Genomic DNA, 11,504 nt, shown 5'->3' on the forward strand with positions numbered 1-11,504 from the left:
TTACCGGACACGGCCAGCCAGAGAAATTCTTCGGAGTCTCCAACTGAGAGGGACACTGGGTCATGGGGCATGCCAAATGAGTTGGTACACTACAAGGTGAAGGAACCACAGAGATGTTCCTCACGCTCTCATAGGCCACCTGCTTATCTCAATGATTATGTGGTCAATTAGAGAAAGAAGTATGTAAAGAATTCTAGTTGGAAAAAAACATGCCTCTTGTTTTTGGATTTTGTTAATTTATCTGTATATTTCATTTTGTAAGGGAACTTACAGGAGAAGTCTATTCATAGACTCATACTGGGTCATTGTGTACCACTTGTCAGTACAAGGATACTGGCAGAACAGCAGAACGGTCTGTTGTGATTTTATGGGCAGCAACCCATAGGTTCACGTTCGAGAAGGTCGCATTTGACAAAACTTCTACCTTGAGTGGGGTCAATCACTCAGAATTAATGTTGGTGGTTGGGAGTGAGTTTTATAATCTTGAGAAAGGATTACAGAAGAATATAACCTTGAATGGGGCCAATCATTCATTGTATTAAAGTTTAAGTGTAAGATGCTAAGTTGGAGTGTTATAAAGTATACTGTCTGATCCTTGATAGGGGAAAGGGGTGTTGTGTATTAGGTTTTGGGAAACAGCTATTCACATGTTGAACTCTAACAGTTCTGGTGGGAGTTTTAGTGGCGGGATTGTTAGGTTTAAACTGATTGGCTGAACGAAAGTATATAAGCTTGCTTGTACTCACTAACCCCTCAGTACTGATAATGACTGCTAATAAAACAGTAGTTTGTTTGTACTCATCTGCCTGGCATCTTCTCTACATGTCAGAATCCAATATTTAATACAATACAAACAAAATGGTTATTAAAAGAAGATAAAAGAAGTAGGCTTTGCACCACTTCATAACCAAATGCAAAAATTGCTTTAGCACATCTGGCATACATATCTCCTGCCTGCAACACAGCAATTCCTTAAATGAATTGTGTAAAATCTTTCCAGGATTTTACACTGCATATGCAGAAGGCAGCTGGCCTATCCTGGAAAGGTGCTGTACCTTTAATGATATGCAGATACATGCTATGTTGGTGCTGCATAGTGTCTTTTTACCTTGAAATACAAAATACTGTACAAGGTAAAAACCAGCATGATTAAATTATAGGCTTTTTAATTATACATGCTTTTTAGAAATATTTTAAAATTTAGAAGATTACCAATTACCTTGCACAGATTAGACCATTTAAATCAGGAATGGGTGATCTGTGGCTTTTATCTATTCTTCACCCAATAAGGATCCCCTGCAATATGGGGCAGCTCTGCCCAAGTTTTTCTTAGGCTCATATCAGCTATTAACTGAGTATTGAAAAAAAATGTTTTTATTAGCAGTATTAGCACAGCAATGTTAGTGGAGGTCATTGAAGACATGAAGAAGACTTCTCTGGCTAATCCTTGAACAGCTAAAATTATTCAAGTTGGGGTAAAAAAAAATTATTTCTCATTCCAGTGATTCCAACACAAATAAAATTTGGTAAGGAGAGAGATCTTATCTTCAAACAATCCCATCCTCAAATATCTGCCGACACTTGAGAAAATGGCTTTTCTTTACTTTTTGGATTAAGTTTATCTCTCCTGATTTAATTGTTCAAATGAAAGAGAGAGAAAATAATAAGATTCTGTGGAATCAGGCTCAACTACTGGTGACTGCAGGAACCACATCCATGTAGTTTTCTTGGCCACAACAAGGATGTGATTTGCCATTGGTGCTGTTTGTGATTTTCTAAAAAAATTATTTCAGTCTAGCCTATAGCCCTAGGATTCTGTTGTAGAATTCAAGTATTAGCTAGCCTGACTTAGGTTTTTGTGACCTAAGGTAAACTAAGGTAAGGTAAACTAAACTGTGGAATAGTTTTTATTCGACCATATAGAAAATTAGGAAGAGCTGGCAGTGATCTTAATATACACATAAATAAAAAATAAAAAATAATAACATTAAATTATATTTTAAGTCTCTAGGCTCACATAATAAAACTTTATTAAGAAGCACTGGGGATGTTTTAAAGGCCCACTTATTCTAGTGGAAATAATTAAATGAAATAAAGGTTATGCAATATATACCATTTTATTCAAAAATAATTCGTTTATTTCAATGGGAATTACTAGAGAATTCCCACATTCACTGTAGATGACTTCAATTATTTTATACTTATGAAACATTTTAGAAGAGTAAAAACATAGTATAATGAGAAGAAATAATAGGAAGAAATAAAGGAAATTATTTTAAGTTTGTATGTCTTCATGACAGCTTCACTAATCAGAATATGCAAATATAACTTATTTCAGTTAGTCTAACTGAAAAAAAAATGGTTCCAATTAAATAGTTCCATAATTCCTTGAAGAAAAACACACTAAGAACACACTAAGATCACCACCACATTATACTGATTTAAAGAAGAGAAAAACATACTGAAATATATTTAGAATAAATTCCAGCTTACCACAATCACCAAGTCTAAAGCTTTCTGAAAGTGATTTAATATAGTCTTCTCTTCCCCAGGAATTCACATTTATGAACCACGATGGGGAATCACGAACAGTAAAACAAAAAGTATATCTTTCTGATCCAATATCTACAGAGAGGAACATATTTAAGAAAGCTATTTAAAATTTGAATTTGGTGTGAGACACATAATATAATATTGATGATATTTTGACTGCCCCCGACCTCCGATCATTCCGCCGGGGCCTGAAGACCTGGCTCTTTGAGCTCTCGGGCCCAGGCTGAGGAGAAAATCATTTTAATTGGGGTTTTAATAGCACAGGGTTGATTTAATATTTTTTAACTTGGCTTTTAACTTTTGTATGTTTGATTTTTAACTCCCTGTAAACCGCCCTGAGTCCTCAGGGAAAGGGCGGTATATAAATGCAATAAAATAAATTTTGCCTGATATTACAAAACTTAAACCATACTGTGAATAATGTTTTTCAATCAAACTGTTCTGGGGCCCGACATCTGTACCAGACACTAGTTGCTTGTGAGAACTGTCAGCACTTCAGTTCCAGATGTCCATTCCCTTATATATAAACATATAGTACATCAGGAAACAAGGAAATTAAGATACAAGTAGCAGCAGCAAAGAAATGGTAGACAGTCACTTGTCTGAGATGGCATAGGTTCTCCTGCTTAAGCGGGGGGTTGGACTAGAAAACCTCTAAGGTCCCTTCCAGCTCTATTCTATTCTACGTACTGTTCTGTAAATGTTGGTGGATGAGGAACTGCAATGAAAACATTGCAGAGCAATTTCATTCATACCACTAGAGGTCATCATAATTTTTAAAGCTTTCTCTGGAATGGGAACAAAAACTTTAGGAAAAGAAACAAATGTGAACTATTGCTTTAGTATTGCATAAAATATTTTGCTTATGTGCATTGCTTCCAAAATAGAGAAAGGCCTAGTGCTATAACTATGGAATAAGCACCTATCCTTAAAAGTACTGAGAGGCACATCAACAAAAAATAGAGATGGGGAAATCTTGTTCCCCTTCTTATCACCACTTGAATAAAGTAGACTCATAGGGCTGGAAGGGACCTTGGAGGTCTTCTAGTCCAACATGCTGCCCAAGGCAGGAGACATTATACCATCCTAGACAAATGGTTGTCCAATCTTTCCTTGAGAATCTCCAGCAATGGAGCACTCACAACTCTGACAGGCAAGCTTGAAGGACTCAGGTTGCAATTAGGAAAGTTTGTTAAAGGAATTGCTGACACAGAAAGTTTCAGCTGCAGTGAGTTAACAAATGGTGGGACACTACTGCCTAGCAACAAGAAAGATACAAGTTAGAAGGACATGCTAGAAGGATGCTAGCTAAAGCATGTAGATATATAAACTTTGATAAGTTCTAGCTTATTATAATATTAAAAGACACACCTCTTTTGATAAGAAAGCTTATTAACATAAACATGCAATGTATGAAGGAGGGTGAAGTTGGAAAATCCAATCAAAAGAAACGTCAAGGAACCAATGTATGATTTTTAAGGTATTAACTTCCTTAATCATCATTATAAAATTTGTGCTTGTGCATTGTTTGAGATCTTGGCTCTTTTAGCTGCTGAGATCTTTTTGCTGGAGTACTCCAATAAAAGCAGTTGAAAATGCCATTCCTCGTGTCTGGTGGTCTTTATTGGCTTTGGCACCAGGCTAGGGCCTATTTTGGGTACAAGCATTTCCATTGATGAATTGCTTTTACTGTCAGGAAATTTCTCCTTATTTCCAAGTGGGATCTCCTTTTGACAGGTTTCCACCCATTGCTTCTTGTCCTACCTTCAGGTGCTTTGGAGAATAAGTTGACCCCGACCTTTCTCCTGCAGCAGGAGGCTGGACTAGAAGACCTTCAAGGTCCCTTCCAGCTCTATTCTATTAATTCTTTCTGTGGCAGTCCCTCATGTACCAGAAGACAGCTATCATGTCATCCCTATCCATCTCTTCATTAGGCTACACGTACCTAGGTCCTTTAACAGTTCATTGTACACTTTAGCCTCTGGACTACTTATCTTTGTTGCTCTTCTCTGCACTCTTTCTATGGCTTTAGCATCTTTTTTGTAACTTGGTAGCCAGAACTGGATGCAGTATTCCAAGTGTGGCCTCACTTGAGTGGTATAAAGTATCATTTATCATGATCTTATATAGCTTGTGAAATGTATACCTGTGACATGGCTATTGTCACTTCAACATAGTTTGTACAGAAAAGATTGCACCAGATTTTTTTTAATTAGTCAAGACACTGACAGAAAGATAGAGCCTGGGAAACTGAGATTAAGATACTTAAAAACCACTTTACTTTTTCTGTCCGGAAAGCCTTTGGCATCTGTTTTCCCAATCACCACACCGATTATACTCTAAGAAAAAAAAGAGATTGCAGAATATATACATCAAATACAGATGTACAGGATGGATTTGTTTTCACAGACTCTCTATATTCCTTCATTAATTAAAAACATGTTTTTACTATTTTAACAGAAATATTTGACAGAAACATTAATTTATTAACAGAAGTCATTATTGCAATATACAAAAAGATCAAGTGTGAGAAATAATAAGGAATATTATTATGAATAATAAGAAATAGTAATATAAGAAACTCATTTGTAGTGAATGAATAATAGAAATAGTGAATGAATAATAGAAATGATGAAGGCACTAATTATGAAAAAAACTTGTGCCCACTTAATAAAGGCTTGTACTTTTCTGTACATTCCAGGAAGTAAGGGTGGGTGGTCCTAATTCTTCACATATAACTCACATTTTATGTTGCCCTCCCTGAGCTCTCAAGAACAGATTATTTCAAAAACCAACAACAGGCATGTGTAAATCAACCCCAAAACTATATTTTTCTAAGTAAAAGCAGCTTCTAACAGTGCATAAAATGAACAGATGAATATCCAAATTAGTGGAACAGTATTCCTAGTTTCATTCATGAGTTACAGCTATTCTGAGCTCCAGCTACTTAAACAACCCTTACTTTGTTGTCCAGCTGCAAGACTCATAGAAGTAAATATATGCAGTTGTTATAAATATGTCATAGAAATAAAAAGTTTCAAAAAAATTAAACAATCATTAATTTTATTTCTCTTAATTTCCAGCACTGGTAAACACAATTAACAAGTATTGAAAACTAGTCTCTTAAATTTCTATGATCTTTTTAGTCACTAGGTGGGGCAAGAAAACAATTCCTCCATTTATCTGGATGAGTTCATTTAGAGTATCTGTATAATAAAATATAATTTCCTCAAAGTCTCCAAAAGCTTGCTTTTTAAAACATGTTCTATTAATCTACATTCAAAATGTTTAGTTTCCTACTCACAGTAATTTAATTAGATGGCAACATATCCTGTGCATAATTCTATTGATAACAAAAGAACTGGTTCCTGGGATCCAAAATGTCATTTAATGCCTTAGGACTTACAACAGTATTTACTTCAAAGACTTCTTAAATTTTATCTTTACAAAATTATTTAGTCTCTTTTAACCAAGCAAAATTCCATAATTCAAAATTAAAAGCATGAGATCTATTCCTAAATCTTTTGTATATATATCTTTAATTTTGAGTGAATGATTCCCAAATGTGTATAACTGGGATTGTAGCCACACTGTTCAACTAATCAAGGGGAAAAGAAAAAATTTCTGCGTCCATTTGCCAAACAACTCTTTGTTATTTTTCTTTTCTGTCTTCAAGTAACAGAGTATTGGATACAATATTTGTATAATTTAAAACAGTGATTTAGTGACCCAATTATATATTGTTTCTTTGAAGTAATGCTTTAGAATTTAGTTTTCTGGAGCTAGTTGTTTATTTTTAAGGAAACACATGCATTTACACATACCCCTATCTATTTGCTACTAACTTCCTAAAAGATGAATTTCTTAATGCCTGGCATTAAATAAACCAGTTTTTTACAGATTGAATGCAAGATTTGTTTACCAAGTCAAATGACAGAAAACTAGGTTCTGGCTCAGTCCTTTTTCTAATACTTAATTTCCTCTCGTTGCTGTAAAATAAATAAACCTTCTGGACAAATATAACTGACCCATGAGTTAATACTTTGGAAATGTTTCTGTGTTCAGTCTGGTAACCAACCAGGCTGGAAACCAGGAAATTGTGAATTTTAGCCCTGGCTTAGGTATGGAAACCAGCTAGGTAACTTTGTGCCAGTAATTCTCTCTCAGCCAAACCCACTTCACAGGGGTTGTTGTTGTAGGAAAAATATAAAAAGGAAAGAGAATTCATTATCTTGAATTATTTATAAACAGTAAAAGTGAGATAAAAATAAAAATTAACTTCATAAAAACTATGGCTGAATAATATATCCTTTAATTTCTGTTAGGAAGAAATTGCTAATCTGATTTTGTGTTAAATCAACAATGGGTTCTTGCTATGATAGTATGAATACCATACAAGTCATTTTGGGTGCCATGAAAAAGGAAGAGTTTAAATAGTCCTCAGACAGGACAATTATTTCCTTTATATAGAAGCAATTATCTATGTTAACAGTGAGATAGAAATAAGGATGAATCATGCAAAGCAATGGAATTTTGAATTTACAAATAAACCAGGAAAATGGTTGGCATATGAGCTGCAAAAAGAAAAATAAAGGAAAATGATACTAAAATTACAAGAAGGAAACATTATAATAACAGATAATGCAAATATGCAAAAAGTGTTTCACCATTATTATTCTACTTTATATATGTCAAGAAATTTATTTGGAAAAAATCATTATTTATATAAACAGAATTAATCAAAATTACAGAGAATCAGTAATTTTGAATGTACCTGTAAGAATAGAAGTTTGTAAAATTATTAAAAAGACTAAAATCAGAAAGGCACCTGGTCTAGATGGTCTGCCAGCTTATTATGTTTTGAGGATTTTACAATCTTTAAAACAAACAGTGAATATTTACATAATCATATGTAAAGAATCCCAGGACCTGACTTTAATAAGAAATTACCAAGCAACATCTTTATTGAATAATGACTGTAAGAGGTTTACAATGATATTGGTTGAAAATAATTTTACAGGACTTTATTCAGGAAGATGAATGTGAATTTTTACCTAAAGGAACATGAACAGATAATATTAGAAATGTATTGAATTTTCGATGTATTGGATATTTGGATCAACATAATGAAAAGCAAACGGCACTGATCTTCTTAGATGCAGAGAAGACCTTTGATAGTTTGAACTGAATTTTCTTTAGAATTCTGGAAGGTATGAATAGCCCACACTCCAGAGGATAGGCCTAAGATACAGAAGGATCTTGACAGACTTGAACATTGGGTGCTATGTAACAAATCGAAATTCAGTGATGAAAAAAGTCAGGTTCTACATTTAGGCAAGAAAAACCAAATGCACAGGTCTAGTATAGTAGTAACTGTGAGAGGGATTTCGGAGTCCTAGTGGACAATCACTTAAATATGAGCCAGCAGTGTGCTGCAGCTGTCAAAAAAGCCAACACAGTGCTAGGCTGCATTAACAGAGGGATAGAATCAAGATCACGTGAAGTATTAATGTTCTGAACCAGCCTGCTACCGGCCTTGCAATAAGGCAAACCCCTGTTCAAACAGTAGAGACTGGAGAGCGTCTGAGGCTGAAAAGCGTCTGCCAAGATTTATTACACAAACAGAACAAGAAACAAAAACACTGGAACTTGAATCCTCAAACGGAAGGGTTGCTTTCAGCAACCAGCCCTTCCCCAAACACTCCTTTTATTTAGAGTTCAGGGCGTGGCCTCCCTGTGCCTCCTCCCGAGGAGTCCCACAGCCTTTCTCTGTTTGTTCCTGCTCGACTGCCTCCTGCGTCGGGCGTCCTTGAACAGGGCCAGCTGTGGGTCATCATCCTCCGCACTATCGGGCTCACGCAGCTGAGAAGAGGGCCCCGGCTGGGGGCTCTGCGAAGCCTCCAAGCCATCATCAACCAGTTCGTCTTCCACATTCTCCTCCTCCCCCTCATCTGAGTCATCCGAAACATCTGAGCCGGCTGCCGGACCCACAGGCTGGCCCTGAGTCACAACAATTAATATCACTTTACAATGCCTTGGTAAGGCCACACTTGGAATACTGCATCCTGTTTTGGTCACCACGATGTAAAAGAGATGATGTAAAAGAGATGTTGAGTCTCTAGAAATAGTACAGATAAGAGCAACAAAGGTGATTAGGGGACTGGAGGCTAAAACATATAAAGAATGGTTGCTGGAACTGAGTTTGTCTAGTTTAATGAAAAGAAGGACTAAGTGTAACATGAGAGCAGTGTTCCAGTATTTGAAGGGCTGCCACAAAGAAGAGGGAGTCAAGCTATTCTCCAAAGCACCTGAAGGCAGGACAAGAAGCAATGGATGGAAACTAATCAGAGAGAAGCAACCTAGAACTAAGGAGAAATTTCCTGACAGTTAGAACAATTAATCAGTGGAACAACCTGCCTCCAGAAGTGGTGAATGCGCCAACAGTGGCATTTTTAAAGAAGAGACTGGACAACCATTTGTCTGAAATGTTATAGGTTCTGCTGCTTGAGCAGGGGGCTGGACTAGAAGACCTCCAAGATCATTTCCAACTTCTATTCTATCCTATCCTATCCTATCCTATCCTATCCTATCCTATCCTATCCTATCCTATCCTATCCTATCCTATCCTATCCTATCCTATCCTATCCTATCCTATCCTATCCTATCCTATTCTATTCTATTCTATTCTATTCTATTCTATGGAGGATTGGCAAAATTGACAAAACTTGCTGAGGTGGTTAAACTGACTGATTAGAGAAAGGTCATTACTGACATTCACTAGTCTAAAATGGCATAGAAATTTTTTTGATGTTGTGAAACTCAGACACAAACAGGCCATCACATTCAGCCATTTTGTAATTTATTTCAAGTATGTGTGATGTGAACCTGGCAATTGCACTTTTATTAACCAAGGATGGGCGTTAAACATGGAGGGCATCCTTTCATAAAACTCCATAATTTAACTTAGTCCAATCATCCTAGTTGATTGTAATATCCTTTCTCTTTTGCCCAAAAGATACCAGTTTTCAGTTTCTGAGACACAGGAATATTTTGTCTCTAATAATTCTGCCAATGCTATGAGCACAAGAAGATAAACCTATTACATAATGTTATCAGAGAACACACTTATACACAATTTCATCAGAGAACAAAATATTGTTATGGTACTAAGACCTACAGGATGAGCAACACTTGGGTGCAGATCTGAAATGGCTACAATATTTGGTGGAATGGAATACGCCATTCTTTCTACCTGAAATTGGAGAAAGATAAGTCAGAACATCCTTTTAAAAACAGATTCAATTATTTATATTACTTAATGTATTATGTATTCATAAAACCATTTTAGGAACAATGCCTGACATTGATAGATATTAAGATTAGATATATGGAACTGCATAAGCTGAGGAAAAAAACACAATTCAGGCTCCTAATAAAAGGATTTATAGTTGGATTTACCCATTTTGTAAGTCATGAATTGTTTTAATCATGGGTTGTTAAAGAAGACATAGTGAGCTAACCCATAATATGACTTACTTCATTTTTGAATTAGCATATTTACATGAACCTGGCTGTTGTGATTTGTACTATCATGATGTATGGCTTTGCATAATAGTTGAAGCAAACTATTTACATGGCTCAAACAACACTTATCTGACATATATTTGAATCAATTCATAGTCACACAAACCATGGTTTACATATCACACTCATGGGAAATTTAGACAATACATTGTGTGAAGGGCAAATTACTTAGTACAACTGTCACTGTTAAAAAATAGAAAAATGTGTGTTATATATTTGAAATATATTTTTATTGCAGTTGTGTTTTAATCTTGTGCTTTTAATAAGAAATCAATTGGAGATTGAGGTAAATTCCTCACAGGAACAAAACGATTTGAATTATATTGATTTTAAAATTTTTATTTTTATTGCAGCAGCTTTATTGCCACACTTTGTAGTTTAATTCTTGTATTGTTGTCTTTTGGTTTGGCATAAACAGACATACAAATGGTGTGCCAATGGCTAGAAAGTTGATTGTTATTGTGGTTTGGGTAGTTTTTAAATTGTATTTGTAGGGTACTCAGAACCTTTTGAAAATTGATCAGTATGGAAAAAAATCTGCATAATCGTCATCTTTGTAAAACAAAATTGTGGGGCTTTATCAAGAAACACCAGCAGAAATACCATTGACTCAAATATAGCAAATGTAAAATGGCCAGTGTGGCAAGAGTGTGGGTCAGCTTCATGTTTTACTACTTTATTTTCTTCTAGGCCCCCAAGTGTTAAGGATTACAGCACCCAGAATCCCCAGCCTGCATGGCCAAGAACAGATGGGAATTTTGGGGATTGTCTCCCCAGTACATTTGGCTGGAAAGGAGGCCACAAGCCACCACTGGCCCCAAGTATTCTTGAGAACCATCACTGCCTGTGGGCCGGAGGAAGGCGAGTAAGGGAATACGCGCTCCTAAAACATGGACGCGTTTGTTCCAATTCCGAGTTAGAAAAGGAAAAGGGCTCGGGATCTTGTTTATCTTTGTAGCCCAGAGCCAGCTTTTCCAAAAGAGGAATATGGGGGTACGAATAACGGGCGTAAACAAAACATTTTTTTAAACAGGTCCATCAAAAGCCAACGAATACAAGAACCAACAAGCCGCCTCAAAGCGCGATTCTCCTCAGCGAACCTGGCGGAGGAAAAAAAAGCGTGGCTCCCAATGCGCATGCGCGCCAGTCTTCCCGACTGGCGCTGGATTTGCACTGCGCGGGCTCGCCTTTCCTTTTCTCCCCCCACTCCCCCCGACTCCTTAAGTGGCCGGCTGGCAGTTGCGGCGCCTCCTACCGGACGCGATGTTAATTGCTCAGCTTTGCAGGAACGCGATTCCCATCATTAGTTGCTCTCGAAAAGTTCGAGTTAGGAAGGAAGTTAGATGGGTTCGCACTGCGTGCCAAAT

At 36.4% G+C, this 11,504-nt stretch overlaps 1 protein-coding gene across 1 annotated transcript in view; it reads right to left on the reverse strand.

The window, feature by feature from the left end:
* Positions 1-9,833, reverse strand: part of MEIOB (meiosis specific with OB-fold) — a gene marked incomplete at its 3' end in the record, with an annotated part of 28,635 nt that extends 18,802 nt beyond the window's left edge. The window contains exons 1-3 of the mRNA XM_081338576.1: positions 9,731-9,833; positions 4,835-4,892; positions 2,494-2,625 (exon numbers count right to left, since the gene is read on the reverse strand). Coding sequence (XP_081194702.1) covers positions 2,494-2,625; positions 4,835-4,892; positions 9,731-9,796 — 256 coding nt within the window. The 5' untranslated portion in view covers positions 9,797-9,833. The remainder of the gene's footprint in view (positions 1-2,493; positions 2,626-4,834; positions 4,893-9,730) is intronic.
* Between the last annotated feature and the right edge of the window lie 1,671 nt (positions 9,834-11,504).

Source organism: Vipera berus (genome assembly GCF_964194415.1).
Source record: "Vipera berus genome assembly, chromosome: 13".
NCBI lineage: Eukaryota > Metazoa > Chordata > Lepidosauria > Squamata > Viperidae > Vipera > Vipera berus.